General features: G+C 42.0%; 1 protein-coding gene and 1 pseudogene across 10 annotated transcripts in view; both read left to right on the top strand.

Moving 5' to 3' along the window:
- Positions 1 to 7,620, top strand: part of LOC138616566 (R3H domain-containing protein 2) — a 54,942-nt gene extending 47,322 nt beyond the window's left edge. For all 10 annotated transcript variants that reach the window (XM_069690964.1, XM_069690970.1, XM_069690967.1 and 7 more), the window contains 8 exons: positions 418 to 575; positions 1,226 to 1,365; positions 1,875 to 1,975; positions 2,861 to 3,030; positions 3,323 to 3,467; positions 4,478 to 4,572; positions 5,184 to 5,268; positions 5,833 to 7,620. In XM_069690964.1, coding sequence (XP_069547065.1) covers positions 418 to 575; positions 1,226 to 1,365; positions 1,875 to 1,975; positions 2,861 to 3,030; positions 3,323 to 3,467; positions 4,478 to 4,572; positions 5,184 to 5,268; positions 5,833 to 6,188 — 1,250 coding nt within the window. In that variant the 3' untranslated portion in view covers positions 6,189 to 7,620. The remainder of the gene's footprint in view (positions 1 to 417; positions 576 to 1,225; positions 1,366 to 1,874; positions 1,976 to 2,860; positions 3,031 to 3,322; positions 3,468 to 4,477; positions 4,573 to 5,183; positions 5,269 to 5,832) is intronic.
- A 1,130-nt stretch (positions 7,621 to 8,750) lies between these two features.
- On the top strand, positions 8,751 to 17,669 carry LOC138616350 (SH3 and cysteine-rich domain-containing protein 3-like; annotated as a pseudogene).
- Positions 17,670 to 18,713: the final 1,044 nt, after the last annotated feature.

An 18,713-nucleotide genomic window follows, 5' to 3' on the forward strand; every position in this document is an offset into this window, starting at 1 on the left:
ATGATGGTGGAGATTTATATTCAAAGGAAGTCTGAACTTAGACCTTTTGGATTGCAATACTTTGCTTCCTTCTACATATTTTATCACAATTGAGATTGTTGACTCTCAATTGGTGTAAAACCACTTGATCTTTATTTGTAAAACCACCAATTTTGAATGAATAAAGTATCTTTATATAATCCTAAAAAAGTAAAGAGACAATTGGGTTTTTCTGCCATCACTTAAGTTGTTTAAATTTGAACCAGTAATCAAGGATTACTCATTACATAGTATTCTGTAAAATGTTTCGCTCAGTGTTTACTGTCCTGTTGTACTGTCTTCTCTATCTTCTGTTCTTCCCTTTTCACCCGTGTTGTACTGTGTTCTGTCTTTAACCTCCCCAAATGTTCTTCTCCAATTTGTGCGTGTTTTAATCAGGACTCCAGACAATGATGCCCAGCCAGCAGCCGAGCTACCAGGGCATGATGGGTGTGCAGCAGCCTCAAAACCCTGGACTTCTCAATTCTCAGAGGGCAGGCATAGGAGGACAAATGCAAAGCATAATGGTCCAGTACCCACAGATGCCATCATATCAGGTACGGACTGTTTTCAATCATCTGTTGAATGATTAATAAATGCTACATACGTAGAGCTTTTCTTGTCTTTGTTAAGTAAACATTATGAATTGATGATTGCAGAGTTGTCTGTTTGCTTAAATTTGATCCCCACCAGCAGCCAAACACCTTTGGTTTATTTCAGCATGTTAAACAGCTCCGTCTGGTGCACAGTTAAAACATCTTGAGGAGTCAAAGATATAGGACACTGAAAACATATTGTTTTAATTGTTAATCTTGATGAACATGAATATAAGCAATAAGTACACTATCAAGGATTATGTCGAAAAAACAAAGCAAATGCAGTGAAATTGTACCAATTAGCACATTATTTCCTGATACGTTTGATGCGTGAGCCAGTTTTAACATCATCAAAAGCATCTGCCATATCCCCACTGCACATAAACACACCACGGCACACAAAGAAGTTTGTGCTACTTCTCAATCTGAATTTATTAAATGGGAAAAGTCATGCAAAACACTGGTGTAGAAAATAAACAGGTCTTGAGTGAATCCTTCTGTCAGTCTTGTCCTTTCTCCGATCTCTGTTGGCTCCGACAAGAGTCCAGCAGAAGCACCGTTATATTTTCTTGAATGGTGTCGTTTTCTCTTCACCCTCAACACTTTTCCAGGTACCAGTGGGAAATGAAAATCAGCAGGTGGTGCAGCAGCAGTACCAGCAGCAGGTGATGGTGCCAGTCAGCCAGTCTGTCCAGGGGCCCATGCCTGTCTACTACAGTGTCATCACACCCACTCAGCAGAATAGCACAAGGTAGGTACAATTGTCAGACTGGGATTGATTGCTAAGTCAATTTACTTGTGAAGAACTTGCCTTGGTGTAGTGGTGCATAACAATCAAAAAACGGAAAAAAAATTAAGAAACAAAAAGTAACACTCATCACATTCATTCAAGAGATTTGGTAAAGCTACCGAAACTTTTTTTTTTTTCCAGCCGTCTGTAAAAAAAAAAATAATGTTTTGAATCAATTATAAGCACACAGTGCCGCGATGACTAAACCAGTTTACCGTCTTACTGAATTTGTGTTTTCTCTGACGGCATCTGACTCATTCTCACCGACATGTCTTGAAACTTCAGATGAATTGTGTGCGGATGTGATATGCTCCGACAGATGGCCGGTACACATTGGAAAAATGCCTTAAAAATTTGACATGGGTGAAATTTTGTATAATAATCACCTGAAAGTGTTGTTTGCATCTTTCGCTGTGTGTGCACGGATTACCTTTTATGTAATATTTGTCTTCCTGTGTTTGTGCCTGCAGCCCGTCGGTAGGTTACCTGCAGCCCCCCAGCTCAGAGCAGTATCAGATTACACAGTCGCCGTCCCCCTGCAACCCTCAACAGTTGCAGCAGCAATATTCAGGTATGACTTCATGTCAAGTGATGTAACGCTAGAGGAACATTAGTTTAGATTTTTTTTAAGCTGTGGTTTGATTTTTGTTACCCAAGTGGGTGTTATTCTGCCAAAATGAACATCATGGTATTTGACATTTGAGTGACATCCATAATTTATGTACAAATATTGGTCTTTAAAAGTGCAGATTCTCAAATCTTTTTCAACTGAGTGTATTTGGATCAGCACTAACATTAAAACCACTGACTGCCATTAATATGAATTGAGTTGACAAAATATTGTACACCTCTCAGTACAGCCCAGTGCAGTTCAACAGCAGCACAAACTACAGTCTCTACGTATGGTAGTCGTTTGTTCTGAAAGTTACGTTTTAGTCTGTTTCCAAGATACCACTTTCAATGAGATATCAAGCCCGAGCATTGTTTTGGGGTTTTTAAAGATGTTGTCAGCAGTTTATTGTATATTGAGGACTATGAATGTAGTTTATCTTCTCAGTTTGTCTTACAGGTTGTCTGCAGGTCACTAAAAAAAAAAAAACATTTCACAGATTCCCAATTTTCAATAGTTGTAACATATCATATGAAGATATAATTTATACTAATAAGTGATCCAGTATTTGTTTATACAGCTGCATCAACTTAAGGGATCCCTCAGGTTTAGTCATAGTTGTTAACTTATAAGTGCATTATAATGTGCTGAGAACTAAATGTTTATATGGCTCATAAAAAAAGAAAGCTGGTATTTGATTCAGTTTGTTTGAAGCAACCTTTGTGCTATTTTTGGTCTTTTATAACAGGTGAAAGGCTGAACACCGGAGACGTGTCCGTGCTGTTCTCAGTCCATGAAACTCATAAATCATCTGTTTATCTACTTGCTCTGTCTGTGCTCTCACAGGAGTGCCTCCTCCTGGACCCGGGGTAATGGTCATGCAGCTCAGCGTGCCCAATGGGCCACAGCCTTCCCAGAATCCTCCTCTGGTCCAGTGGAACCCATGCAAGTACTACAGCATAGAGCAGAGGCCCAGCAAGCCAGGGGAGCTCTACAAACCTGACAACACTCCTCAGGTACACACATGGCGGCCTCCTCGATCAGGGGTGTATTATTGTTCATGCAAAGGACCTCATTAATTCAGGTTGCAACTCACACATCCCTCCATTCCTGCATTCAGTCCTTTTTCTATCAGCCTGCCGCGCCGTAGTGGTCATCTGTCATACTGTTTTACTTTAAAAGGTGCTTTAGATCCGTGCTTCTTCTAAGAGTAAAGGGAGCAAATATGTTAATAAACTGCAAAAGTTATCGCTTAATCCGGACAATCTTTTTCACTTTTCTTCTATGTTATTTTTTCTGCGTGGACAGGCCAGTACTCAGCTGACGAGTCCCCTGGCCTCCCCGACTCAGTCTCCCACCCCGTCTCCCTCCGGCAGCGTCAGCAGTGTCTGTCCAGGCCTGGGACCATTACCCCTCATTTCCCAGTTTCCCCGGCCAGGAGGACCAACTCAAGGTACGAGTGAAGGTTCAAATACATAAACATATGCAGCAGTTCATGAACAAAGTCCTGCAGTAAAAAAGTGTTCCAGATATCCAGCAGAGGACAAGAATGAGGGAAATGCATGTGTATGCTTGTAACTGTGACACTGTAAATAGTAAGTATATAATAGCAGTTTATTTCTTGAAATTTGGGGATTATAACTGACATTTTAGATTATTTCAGTATTTGCTGTAGATTTGACCTCCAAACAAGTTAAGATATTACATTTGAAACTGTATTGTAAAAGTTGATATTATTCATGTTGTACGTTGTCTGATTGTAGTGAGAACTCCTCTTCCACGAATCTAATCAGTTCGCTGAAGCAAAATGTTGTCATCGCCCAAACCAGTTTAGTAACCACATGACTTCAACCTGCAAGCAAATAAAGAAATCCTGCTGTCCCGGCTGTGTGTTTTAACCCCTCGTCAGGTTTACGCTCTTTCACCCAGTTCCACAGTGACCATCTAAACCTGGTGAGGTGGCTTTTGGCCCTGAACCAAGTCATTTCACCTCAGCAGGTTCACATGGTGGGCACCGTGCCACAAACCTCCTGATTCCATCACATGAGTCTTACCTCATCCCTGTGCTCTGTCTTATATTTGCACTCAGTACCTTCACTGACAAACAGGCACTCTGTTTGCTGGGCACGATTACACACACAAACAAGAGTCTTGCGTCAGTCTGCGATACCTGTAGAAGTCAGCCACATGCGGCTGTCTGGGCCGTTGCTATGGGCTTTGGGTGCTTTGCAGGTTTTTCTTATAACCAAAACATTGTTTTCTCAATCTTGGCCGATTCCATTAGCCGTTATTAAATTCCTTTTAAATGTCCCTTTTAACATTTGGTTGTCTGTTTATTTTTTATTACGCATTTTTATGCTGCCTTCTTGGCCATCTGGTCTATTTCTCTCTCTAAAGTCCAGCTGTCTGTTGAAGATTAAAGATTGATCATTTCGAATTTTGCTTATGATTTGCGTTGTTTAGGTGATGGTCGCTACTCCCTGTTGGGGCAGCCCCTCCAGTACAGTCTGTGTCCTCCACCCCTCATGCATGGCCAGTCGTCCTACACCTCCCATCAGGTCAGTAATGCCATGTCTTAACAGCCTAGTCCTAACTTAACAGCTGGTGTAAAATCCTCTGTAAAAGAACTCTGTAAAATCAAAATGAAATGCACGACTAAAACCTCATTGCTGCTAAACCTCACTTAGATCGTTGAAGTCATCACTGAAACAGCGTTTCTGAAGTTGAAAGACATTTATATGACTAAGAACACAAGAGCATAAACTGTTCTCTCATTATTAAAGTTAAAAAATGGTTTCCTTTTAATTCCTTACTGACTGAATAGGTACCACTGTGTAACTTGCCTTTGTGAATGAAGGTAGTCGGGGATCACTCGCATCTTTCTTGCATCACAGTCCTAAAATGTGGGCTGTGTGGAAATCTTAATATCTCTTTACAGCATGTTGTGTAACTAAAAGGTACAGAAGCTGTGATACATTGTGAGCCATCATGTCCTCCCTCTGCATCAGACCTCATCACTTTCCTGTGCCCACTAATGTGCAGTTAATGTTGCCAGTTACCAAAGATTTGCAGTTTGCTCCCACTGATTGCCTACACCCCCACCTAGTGTCCTGTTGTGTTCCTGCACGGTGGTAATGAGCTTCCGTAATATGTGGTGTGGTGTGTTCAGGGCCAGGGAGTAATGAAACACGGAGCGCGAGGGAAAAAGCAAACACTCAAATCTGCATCAACAGATCTCGGCACCACTGATGTAGGTAAGTTGGAAATGCATCATCACACACCGGCAATAACGTCCACAAGTGTTTATCATTTCATTTCCTGCAGGTATGTTGCACACACCCCCTCGGGGTCTTGTATTTTTAACAACCCTGAGAATTTGTGGGTTTAAAGATGTATGAGATTTCCATATGGGAGATTTCAGGCTCTCATCTGAGCAGCATCTCATCAGATGCCTGGCTGTTCAGGTAAAAGTGTTAAGGCAAGATAGAAGAGGAAATCAAAGCATGTGCAGCGGCTGTTTCCCCACAATCAATCTGGTTTGGATTTTATTGAATAATAATCACTGTAAGTACTCTAGCTGCAGTGCATTCTAGTTCAGTTCTGCAGCCCTAATTGGATATCCTGTAGAGTATGCCTCTCGCCTCAGGGCCGTGCACACTGTAATTCCCCCATATGTTGCACGCTGCGAAAGGTTTTCAGTTGAAACAGATAAACAAACAGAGTGAGTCCCTGAAACAGGTGCTTCAAGTGTCTCAAGGTACACCGCGGGAAATCAAGCCTGCCTAACGACTCGTGTCTGACTTTTTCTTGTCGCCCAGTGGTGAGTCGGGTACTCGAGGTAACAGACCTGCCGGAGGGGATTTCACGTCCAGAGGCTGAAAAGCTCTTCAACCAGCTGTCGCTGTGTGGTGCCAAGATCCAGTGGCTGAAGGAGCCCCAGGGAGGCCGAGGAGGACCAGGAGCCACAGCCGGGCCCGGCGTGGGAGCCGTAGGAGTGAAGTGCGACGGCAGCGACCCAGCTCACCTCTACACGGTAGTGGCGGTGTTCCCCAGCACCATGGCTGCCCAGAGTGCTTCCTTCAAACTGAACAACAGCGGGGCCAGCCTCTTCAAACTGAGGGCCGCCAAAAAGAACTATGACCTGCGTGTGCTGGAGAGAGCCAGTTCTCAGTGAAAGGAAAAGAGAGGGAGAGGACAGAAAGAAGGTGAAACAAACAAACAAACAACAAGACAGACAGACAGACAGACAGACAAGACAAGACAGAGAGACTCTCGGTGGACTGGTGGGAAAGGAAGGAGGACTAAAGGGGACTGCCCTTAGTGTACAATTCAAAAACACAACGACTAAAAAAAAAACAACTTGACAAGTTTGTGAAAAAAAAAGAAAAAAAAATGTGTCAAATGTATAAAAGGGAAGAAGGTGTGAATCATGAAGTGGCTGGTGTTCGGTTGCAAATATGATTTTGTTTGTTGTTTTTACTCATTGTTTTTGTTTTGTATTTATATAGCAGAAGAGCACACAAGACACGCGAGCATGTGTTTCACTGTTGCCGTGGAATGTGTGCCGCCATCATACACACACACACACACACACACACGCACACACACACACACACACACACACACACACACACACACACACACACACACACACACACACACACACACACACACACACACACACACACACACACACACACACACCAGGAGACTCAAACAGACAAGGAAGCGCAGGCACGAGGGTCGTAGCACATAACAAAAACACACTGGACAGTCGACCTAAGTCAATCCCCCCTCCCCCCCCTTCCTCCCTCCTCAAACCCTTCCTCCTCTTTGTGCCAGCGCTTTCTCCCCCTCCTCAACTCTCCTTCTCCCAGTTGTCTCTTAATCCCACATATTTATACAATTTCATAGCACACAGCGGCGCACTCTCTCTTGCTTTCCCCTGCTGCTCCGCCTCTTTTCTCGCCACGTCTCACGCCGCCTCCGATCTTTCACAGCTCCTCCGTCCCTCTCATGTACTCTGTCACTGCTCTCTCCTCTCTTGCTTTCTGTTTGCCTTACTGCTGTTGTGGGTTTCTGTATTGCGCCGTTTTTTTTTTTTTTTTTTCTCAGAAGTTTTCTTTTCTCTTTTTTTGTTTTTTGGGGTTCAATATATTTATATAAGTGATGTAAGGAATAAAAGAAATCTATATATTCAGTGATTTTTCTTTTTCTTCCCCCAACCGCCCCCCCTCCCTCTCCCCCCCGCCGCCCTCCCCCGAGTGACAAAGGTTTGGACCCTTCTTTATCCTTTCCTCCTTCCCTCTTCATCCCTGCTCCTCTTCCCCTTATTTGTTTTCCTCCTTACTGCCCTCTACCTCACTTCTCGTGTCCTCTCCTCTCTCCCACATGCCCCCCCCCCCCACCCCCCCCCGCCCTCACCCCACCCCTTCCGGCGCCCCCGTTGTGTTTGCGTTTTTCCGTTGACAGCTGTGCGGAACGTATCAGAAGAAGTAGTTAAAGTGCACAATGATTGCATATGTCTACTGTAAATTTTATTTAATCTGTTATTTTTGTTTGTTTTTAAAAATATAAAAGTTGAGAAAAAAAAATCTATGAAAACACGTTTTGCGTCATGTGGTTTATTGTTTGAATCGCCCGAGGCCGACGCTAAAGTCTGAAGCCTCACGGAGTCAGAACCCACCGTGTTTCATACAAAAACGGCGCATGTTTAGAAACACATGGCAAAAGAAAGGAGAAGTGTCTTCGTAAGTCACCCACCAGCTTCAGCGCTGCTCGGTGTTGATTCTGCAAGTCTCCGACTGAAGGATGAAGTCTGACGTTCCAGAAGATTATTCATCTGCTGTTTTGCTACTTCTCGATATTTCAGTGCAAAATGAGGGTACATTTTTCAGACGCCTTCACTTTTTGTGTTTCGATTTTATTCTGAATTGATAAAATGACCCATTTTCACACATCAAACCGCACTCAATAACCCATATTGACAAAGTGAAAACATGTTTTTGGAAATGTTAACATTTCAAAAATAAAATGTCAGACCCATTTTTCAGCTCTTGTTAGAAGCCCCCCCCTCCCACCGTTCAGCAGCCATAACAGCTCGGAGTCTTCTCCGGTAAGTCTCAAGGCTTTGCATGCTTTTATTTAGGAAGTTTGTCCCGTTCTTCCTGGCAGATCCTTTCAAGCTTGGATGGGAAGCGTCTTTGAATTCTTGATTGAATTTTATATTCTTTGTCATTTAAATGTCTATCGTGTGTCTGACACTTTTACAGGAGAGCAGCGCAAAATCAGTGGCAGCACTCGTTCGGTGGCGATACGACCTGGAACATCAGGGCAAACTAAGCTCTTGTCTCTAAGAGTAATAATTCAGTTCGACCTGAAGAGTTGGCAGTTTCAGACAACCGTTATTCCCCAACAAAACCTACCAACCGCCTTTCCAGCTGGTGCTCTTGTGTGTTTCTAACCAGGGTAGATCCACTGTACCTCTAAACTACTGCCGTGAATTCATCTGATAAAGTCCACAAATAGTTTATGAGCGTGGTAATATTTACGACACAACTCTTTACTCTTGAGAGAGGATCCAGTAGCAGAACACTCCAGTTTCTTGCCACTCAGCTTTTGGAGAGCTCAGCTGTCCCCAACAGTCACATGTATGCAGGTCACATATGTAAACACGCGTAAAGAGTCGGGGCTGAGCCGGGCGGGTTGTCCCGCTGGCATTACTCATCCCAATCTCCCACCTGTTAAGAGTCTCATTTGGAAAGTCCAGCATGTAAAGGACTTAACAGCAGGGCTGGTAGAAAAAGCTAGGAAGAGTCCCATCGAGTTTCCAGCCGCCGAAAGTCGTCTGACAACAACCACGTCTCTTTGAGAAGAAGTAGAAGTCAAGTTACACGGTCAGTTGACAAATTTTGCCTGAACATGCTTCCAGAATAATCATCCACCCTCTATTAGTCGTTTACTAATAACTTATGGAGCACTTTTAGTTGTTGGATTGCTGAATGTTTTCTGCTTCATGTCTTTAGCATTGATTCTAACATGCAGAGAAACCTGAGAACTGGGAAACCCTCTGAAATCCTGTGGCGGTATATCTTGTACCAGGTTACAAGTCAGTCCTGTTTTTAACTTCTGTTAAGATCAAGTTGCATCTTCAGAACAGACCTCGGAGTCTACTGCATCATGGGAGATAATTCCTAAGGTTTGTTCACTGATAACTAAAGTGGGTGCCACACATGCTGAAGGGAGTATTGTAAGGAGGTTGTTGGATGTTCAGAAACTGCCCGGAGGCCAAACAGAAAGGAGTTCCTTTATTGTAACACTAACAGGGATTTCAGAGACACTTCTCTTCACTTGTCCTAACGTTGTGGCTGCAGCAATGATGCTTGTGTGTTTTCTGTGTATAGTGCCATCTGCTGGTCCAATCTCTCAATATCAGGAAACCTCGAGCACCAAACGGCACCAATGGCTCAATATGACTCGTAAGTTCAGTTTGCAAATGTTCACTTATTCACTCAGAATGAGTTTGTATGTTTATTACAAAAATCCATGTAACTTCTGAGGCCAGTTGTGGGACTTTGTTCTCTAATGTCTTAATATACGGAAAATGATTTAATTTTTTTTTTTTTTTTTTTTTAAATCAAAGGAATGAATGTAAATAGAAAACCAATGCTTCTCTTTTTATATTATAAAATGAAGACATAAAGCCCTAAACATGAGGCAGGCCTCAGTTTGTCTTTGGCTGTTAAACATTTGCTGCTCAGTCTGACATTTGCTACCCTGACGATGACAGGCTGGAGGACAAGGACTCTGTGGATATTCATGACAACCCACCTCTCCCTGATAACGTGGTGAAAGAAGAGGACAATAGGGTGAGACATCACATAACACAATGTGACACACACACACACACACACACACACACACACACACACACACACACACACACACACACACACACACACACACACACATCAAAGGGCTGTTCATACACCAGATACTCAGGAAGCTGATTTATTCAGGTTAAGTAACTGACAACAAGGACTATACACGTCTGACTGACACATTGTTTATATCGGGATGTTTTATATGAATCATAGTGTGTATCAGATAATATTGTCTCTGCAACAAGATCACATCAATAATTTAAAGGATAGGTTCACCCACATCCCTAAAGAATCCACCATATTTTCTGCCCCTTGTAGTATCAAGTATTTTTTTCAGCTTTAATGACCAGGTTTGGAGATATCTATCTCTGCCTTTCTCCAAATACAAAGGAGGTGAATGTAATAATATCATTTTAAAAACAACAGATGTAAAAAATAATCAAATATTTCTTTACTAAAAAGCCGTTTGGTTTAAAATAGATTGCAAACTTTTGTTTTGTAGATTATCCACAGTAACCAAGACATGGAGGTAGGAAGCCAAGAGACAAATATAACCACCTCTATTTGTAGATACCAGTAAGTCGTAAGTAAATAAATAAAGTATAGATGAAGTGACTTCTATAGATTAGATTAATCGACCTAATCTCTCGTTACCACTCACACTTTTGAATATGTGATGAGAGTAGAAATGGACAGATTCCATCACCTGTTTCTCTGCTGTTTGGTGAATAATTGTCACAGTTGGTTTAAATATGTCAACCCTTAAGCTGACGTCCGAGCCGAGGCATTGTGGTGGGTTTGTTTTGGAGTCCTGACAGCTAAATAGAGTTGCAGAGTGATGGCGCTGTAATGTGCGAACTATGCCTGGTATTAACAGTTATTGTAGTGTAAATCCACAGCCCGACGGGCCGCAGGACGCCTCTAATCCCGCCAGTCATTGAGAGTCTGAGCCAGTTTAGTCTGTCAGGCGTCCCTCTGATGGTGTGTGCACAAATCTGTGAATGTGCGTGCGCGACATCCTCATAGCTGCGTTAGACGAGACTGTATATTCAGCGGTAGCGATGTCAAGCTTTGTTACATTTAGTCGGGGATGTTGCCAGTATCTGTTGAAGGCTGTTTTGAGATCTAAGCCTTTACTATGTCCCACCTGTGGTTTGTGTGTCACGCAAAAGAGTCCCAAAACTCTCAATAACACGCAGAGCAACTTTCTAATCTGAATTCTTGAATTTTAGCGAAATAAATATGTAAAAATTACACACAGTAGCCTTGACACTGAAAAACCGTTATTCCTGGATCTGCTTCTGGCTGATATGATGCAGTTTGCGTGACGACTAGACAGCTTCCATCAAGTCAGGCTGCAGTATTAATAGAGTCGTTGTCAGATGAGTGTGTCGGGCTTCGGCTGGTTCAGGATACCGAGACTGTTTGGGTTAAATGAACCCACTGCAACCTACAGCTCCACCGTCCACAGTTATTCATTCAAATGCGACCAAAATTGCCGCAGACCTTCTTTGGATAGTAGATATGCGTGTTTTCAAGGGGGTCTGCAGTGATATTAAATATCTTCCTGTAATGTGTAGTGTATGCAAAACTTTTTTCAATTTCACTAAAAGTTGAATCACCATCAACAAGCCATGGTGGAATTTGAACCATTAATAGCAAAACGGCAGTCGGAGGAGAATCTTTTACGTGTTGAGTTCACCGGACTGTCGGTTCAGTCACTGGAAAGCTCTCGAGTGAACTCCGTGAACCCAGCTCAAGGTAATCCACACGGTTCACGGAGGGTAAGCCACACGGTTTCGGGTTCACGTTGCAAATGCAGTCTTACTAATAACAAACCAAAGGTCAACGACAATAATAACTAATACAAATAAAAAAATAAAAAAAAACTAATATAAAACAAAAACTCAAATAAAAGGTCATGTTTGTATCTAGTATAGCCAGGGCGATGCAGCCAAGTTTGATGTTTCGCCGTGACACAGGAAGTTGATGTTTAAGGTCAAACGATGCTCCAAACCTCACGAAAGTTTGCACATGCGTCAGGCGCCAACTTTCGTGAGTTTTTGAAGATGTTAAAGCTGACACAAAAAAAAAAAAGGCATTTTTAAAAAAAAATTTTTTTTTATAAAGAATAAGGAACGAGATCGCACATTTTTTTTTTTTTTTAAACTGCAAGCAGGGAATATGCGGACCCTCGCGTGCTGCACGTCGGGGAGCCGGCGGCCCGCTGGATCCCCGACGTGCAGCACGCGAGGGTCCGCATATCCCTGCTTGCAGATTTCATTATTGTTGTTCTCTATAGTGATTTTCAACCTCCACCCTCACTTACTTCCGGGTCTATTCTATCTATGATGAGGAGGAGGAGGAGGAGAAAGACGAGCCTCCTCCTGAACCTGTCAAACCAGTCAACGACAAACCTCACGAGTTCAAGGACCACTACTGCAAGAAACCAAAGTTCTGCCACGTCTGCGCGCGCACGATTGTTTGTACGTATGGTTGACCTGCTTTTTGTTTTGTACGGAATGAAAATAGCAGTCTATAAAAACCTGTTTTTCGGAACTAATTTGGCTTCATTTGGTTTATTCTCTTTAGTAAACAACAAGTTCGCGCTGCGATGTAAGAACTGCAAAACCAGCATCCACCATCCAGTGTCAGTCGTACGTGGAGTTCCAGAGGTGTTTCGGCAAGATTGTAAGAGACGGAGAGCTAAAATAAACTGCAGATATTTGTTTTTTTTTTTAGATTTAATGTATACACTCCTCTGCTCCTTTAGCCTCCGGGCTTCAGAAGAGCCTACAGTTCTCCTCTCTACAGCAGTCAGCAGAATGCCACAGTCTGTCAGCTGCTGCCCTTCTGTGAGTCCCGCTTACAACCAAAATGCATGAGCTGCAGCTTAGACATTTTGTTTTGTGTTATGGATTTGCTTAGGCACATAGTGGTGCTTGAGTGTGTGCAAACCTGATGATTTTTAAGGTCATACTTGTGCAGAAATATATTGAATTCTCGAGAGTTGACAAACTTTTAAGCAGCACTTTAGCGGTTAGTTTTTCCATTCATAAATTACATCATACAAAACATTTTCACTGGCAAAAAAAAAAAGCATACATAACTCTCATTTTTATTCTCAGTTTTTTTTCACGCTGATCAGAAGTTGCTTGTGGGATTTTTCAGTTTTATTCAACTCAAATTATGTCTTTTGAGCCGGTGTCTTTTTTATTTACTAGTAAATCAGGAATTGGGGTCATCACCAGATATGAAAGGCCTCGCTTTCTATTCCCAAGGAAAATTGGTTCACAAAATCAAACGCAATCGTCCGAGATTGTAGTAGTCAGTCATGTCCTTTAATGCCGTTGCAGTAAACAGCTCATATATTCTCACTCGTCTGCGTTTGTGTGGTTTCTGTGTTTTAATGAGTGCCGATGTTTGATTGGCAGCACAGTCAAACCGCACCGGCCCTGTGTTTGAGAATCTACGGATCGGTGTGATCATGGCCAACAAGGAGCGCAAGGAAGGCTCAGGGGACAAGAAGAGCGTACGTGTGGACGCCCTAATGAGACTTCTGACTCGTACAGGACGGAACCACGTATGCCCAGTAAAATCACTGAATGTTTTAAAGCCTTCTCAGTTTCTGCAACAGCCTGGTTAACATGCAGAACCATTTTATCCATCCAAGCCTCATTGAAGACTTTGATGTTTGATGATTTACTTTAGGTAGACCTAATTGGTTGTTAGCGTTAGTATCATTTTATCTTTTAATATATATATATTTATTATTTCTGGACATTGTTTTTTTACTAACCTTAAAGTCTCAGTAAGGGAAATATAAATGTATTGTTGTTCCTAAGATGATGATGATGATGATGATGATGATGGAGGAAGACGAGTCCCAGCCCAAGCAGGAGGATAAAGGAGGGGAAGGAGGTGAGAAAACAGACGCACAATAACAAGGCATCAAGTTTAAGTCTGGTCCTGACCATTGTTTATGTCACCTTACTTGTATCCGTCACTGTTAGCTGTCTCTATTTACTGTTTATTAACTACAGAAATGTAATCAGATTATTAAGTATGATGAAAAAGATGCAAAAAAAAATGAAGCTGTAATTTTCACGTCGAATGAATACTTGTCTCTTTGCGTGTCTTTTTTTTGTTGTTGTTGTGTTGTGAACTAGCAAACACAGGAGGAGACAAAGCTCCTGCCGACGACAAGGTCTGAAAATCTGAAGAATGATGTCACGACAACTGATAATAATGCAGAGAATTACAGTAGTGCTAATGAATCCTCCAACTTATAGCACCGTTTAGGTTGGTTGTTCCTCTCAAACACGAGCCAATAAAGAAATGTTTCCTAAATTAGCGCCCCTGGTTAGTTTTAGGCACAAACACATGGTTTGGGGGGGGGGGGGATGGTTTAGGTTAAAATGATTACTTACACCGTGTTATTTGTTAAGGTTATTACTTCCTTAAAGTTATGCAACCTTTATTGTCAGGGCAACAGTAAATGCCTAAATCCATCCACCCAACCCGCCTTCCGACAAATGAGTAAAAACTCGCATTATACCGACGTCATCTGAACTTCTCCAGGACACTAGCTTGTTGTTATTCATACGACCACGAGAGTTTGTTTCACTTTAAAACAGCTTTGAGTCGTAACAAGCTGCTCGCACAAAAAACACGTGGAGTTTTTTTTTTTTTTTTTTGGAGGACAGGCTCATCAGTTGTAATAATGTTGAATGAATAATCTTTTATGAAGGATGCTGACTCTGAGGTCAGTGCTGAGTTTGTGTGTGTGTGTGTGTGTGTGTCTGTTTTCAGAGTAAAAAGCCTCAGCTGGGGAAGATCGGTGTGTTCAGTCAGGCTCACTATTATCTGGCTCTCTATCGCTTCAAGGCCACAGAGAAGGATGATCTGGACGTTCGGTGAGCCTCTTCTCTTTCCCTCGATGTTTCTCTTAACGACTTTCTCTTTCCTCCTGGCTGTGGTTTTTTTAATTTTTTTTTTATCATCATTTCATATCTGAATATTGCTGAAATACTCGTATCTTGTTTGTTCCTAAGTGCTGGTGACATCACAGTGATAGATGACTCCAATGAGGGATGGTGGAGGGTGAGTCCCACATGTTTCTGTTTTTAATACTGCCAACACAACATATTTCAATGTGTTCATGATCAAGGTGATGTTTTCCACCTTGTCTGCTCTCCAAAAGGTATGAAATTTTACGGAGAGACAGCCAGATGGCTTGAGGATCAATTAATTCGATTTTGGTCATTATCAAGGTCTGGGATTTTTGCCATTAGATGATGATCTTTTTTTGAGCCAGAACAATTAGGCTGGTTTTATGTGCTGGGGGGGGAAAAAAAAAACTGTCCAACTGCTGTAACTACTAAGTTGGCTGCTTATGAGGTTTGTTTTCAATATCTATAGAGCTGTTAGGCAAATTTTAGCTTTGAAACTAAGTGCTGCAGCTTGGAAGTGGAAGAGCTGTTCTGTTGTTTTCCACTTTTGACAGTGGTTAAAGGTTGAGGCTTTGGAAAAGTTGATGCAATTCTCACAAACTATCCTCAAAGATCAGGTTGTAAATAGAGCATGTAGCTATTAAATCACGCCTCCTTATAACCACAGGCTGCTTCAAGAGAAGATGCGGGTTTTAGGAAACAATGTATTATTTTCTGAACGCTCCCCAGTTTGAGATGTAGTTCAACTTTGTGTTTCTCTGAAAACGTGCCAGACGAACTGTTTTCCATAATGACTGGTCTCCACTTCATCATCCATCCAGCTATATTTGTCAGCCTCTCAGGTTTCAAAGCAAAGGTGGACAACACATCCGCATTTAAATTGAGCCGTGTAAGTAAACTAAATTAGGCCCTGAAGCTGCGTTGCCTCACTGTCAAAGTTTTTTTTTTTTTTATTCCACCAGGGGAAAATCGGAGAGAGAACGGGGTTCATCCCTGCCAACTACATCATCCGAGTGCGAGCAGGCGAGGGGCTCTGCAAGGTGACTCGCTCCTTCGTTGGCAACAGAGGGATGGGACAAATCACTCCGAAGAAAGACCAGGTTAACACAGACGCACACAGACACACAGGTACACAGTCTCCCATACGCAGATACATCATTATATAACCAAACTATAAATCACTCCACTATATTTACACGCAGTCTCAGTCTGCTCGAACCTAAAGCCCAACACACGGGAATACAGAACTGAGAACTTGAAATATTTGTATGTATCTTTCTATAGCTGTAAGGACAGTTGAGCCTACGCACAGGAGCACAAACACACGCACACACACACGCACACACACACGCACACACACACACACACACACACACACACACACACACACACACACACACACACACACACACACACACACACACACACACACACACACACACACACACACACACACACACACACACACACACACACACACTGCATATCTACCAGCCTGAAGCATTGTCTGCTAAATCAAATCTCTAAATGTCTGTTTGCTTTATTAAAGTCTTAATTAGTCTGCTGCACACACACACTGGCTAATTGAGGTCAAAGTTTCAAAACACATGTTAAACTGCTATAAATCCACAACACGTTCATCTTTTACCATTCAGTTCAATGAACATGGAGAAGTTATTCAAGTAAATGTAGTCATCATAGGGGCTGACATGATGGCTATAAACGCCATGATTAGACATGAACATAGAAACTCACACAAGCCTGTTTCATGTTGACAGGAAGAGACTAATGATTAACATTCACTGACCTTCAGCCCAGTTTAACCCCTCACCTGTTTACATTTAACCCTCACTATAAGTCATCCTGAAGTCTAACTCTAAATTCTATTTCCTCGTAAAGAAATAATAACTATTTAGCAGCCTGCATTGCTGTTTCATTGTTATGTCACCACCGAGAAATGTAAATGTTTAAGTTTGACACTTAAGGGCTTTTAACAAATCTGCAAATTAAGATTTAAAAGTTCAAAGTTGAAAAAGAATGTGTTTTTGCATTTTCTCCGTCAGTTTTCTGCAGATTTGAGGTGTCTGAGACTGTGAAAAAGTTCCTATGATGTCTCAGATCTCACCAGCTGGACACTTAAATCTGTGGGTCAAATATTCGTCATGATCTGTTTGAAGGGGGGAAATGCAAAAGCTAATGGACCACACTCCACAAGTATCGTGGAGTTACTAAGAGGGTGGCGGGAGCACACTTTACTTTCAGTTCAGTAGTTGCTCTGCCTGACTTTGAGTTTACTATGGAGAGACACGATGTTTCATATCTGAGGGCGGGTTGAATTTTCTTTACTGTTTGCTCAAATATGACAGTTGTTTTACATGCACATTTTCTATTCTCGCCTGCTATTAAGACTTGTTTTACTTTTATGAATGTGTCCCTGCACGCAGTCAAATATAAAATTGCATGTTCATTTCTCCTCTCAGTGGATGTCTCTTTTTTTGAAAAATCATATATAACACAAACACAAAACCACACACTTCTGTGCTGGAACCCGTCAGGGAAATGATTAACTACACTTACTCGACATTTAAGAAATGTCCATGTAAAAGATTGTTTGTTGTGGTGAAGAAGGGTGAGGAGGTGAACGGCCACCTGAAGGTCAGTACAGGACGGAAGCTCGGCTTCTTCCCAACCAACCTGCTGCAGGAGATCTGAGGAGGAGCAGGAGCTGGTTCGACAAACCTTTGGCCTCCTTTCTGTGCTGTGACTGACATTCTTGTTCTGGGTCCAAAGCAGCAACAACACTTCACAAGTATTTTGATTTAAACAATTTTGATTTAAACACACATACCGGGCACTTTTCCTCTGTTTCTTTGCAAACTGCTATATCACTTTACAAAATCTGCGTGTAGGATATAATTCGTTGATGAATGTGCTCATGGTCTGCTGATTCGCATAAAAAAAATGAATAAAAATATAAAATTTCCCCCCTAAAATTTGGCGAACAGAGTATTACGTATGTGAAATGAACAGATGCAGATTTTCTGTTCCTACATCACTGAACACACACAGTTTACTAATTGTATTATAAAAACACATTTTGTATTCCTGATGTAGTCAGAGTTAGTTTTTTACTGCTTTATTAATACCACAGGACTTCCTGTAGGGGATCTGTTTAGTAAGTTTCCCTTCACTCATTATTTTGCTGCGTTGTAACTGTTGAACTACAGCATATTGCAGCATAAATTTGTGAGTAAAGTTACATTTTGAAAACAGCATTTCTGTGTATTTTGTTGTTTTACTTGGTGTCACTGAGGACTTCCAGGAGAGGTATGATGGTACCTCAGCAGTCATTTTTAACAGATTTAATAATATTAAAATCCATCCATCCATCCTGCTGCTACATGACTGCCTCTTTCCCCAAGTTGCCCATATAACACTCGTGATGGAGATGAACATTATTGTCAGTGAATCTCTGAAAAGGTGCAGAATTATCACTTTGTTATCAGTGTAATTCTTAGTGAAGGTAAGAATGCATTCTGACTCCCTCACATGTTGGGGAACAAATGAGGGATTCAAATGAGGCCGAGGTATTTCCACATCTTCAAAAGGATGCAGAGCTATTTTCTACTCTTGAGTGCAGAGTAGAGTGCTTACTCTGTAAGCCAGAGGAAACACCGTGGGGACGGTTTGCTATGTAAAGGGTCAGCTCAGTGATCAGGAATGCAGGGAATGGCATCTGTGGGTCTGAAGAGACATTCCAGAGGTGACCACAGGCCTGAATAACATGACACCCAGACAGACAAAGTTCATTTTGGCTTCCTCTTCTAGACATATCCACCACCTGTCCTGCCTTCTCATCATTTT

This window comes from Brachyistius frenatus, unplaced genomic scaffold (genome assembly GCF_029030835.1).
Source record: "Brachyistius frenatus isolate BFR_SWC_R1_liver_20210118 unplaced genomic scaffold, ASM2903083v1 Contig_10, whole genome shotgun sequence".
Lineage (NCBI taxonomy): Eukaryota > Metazoa > Chordata > Actinopteri > Embiotocidae > Brachyistius > Brachyistius frenatus.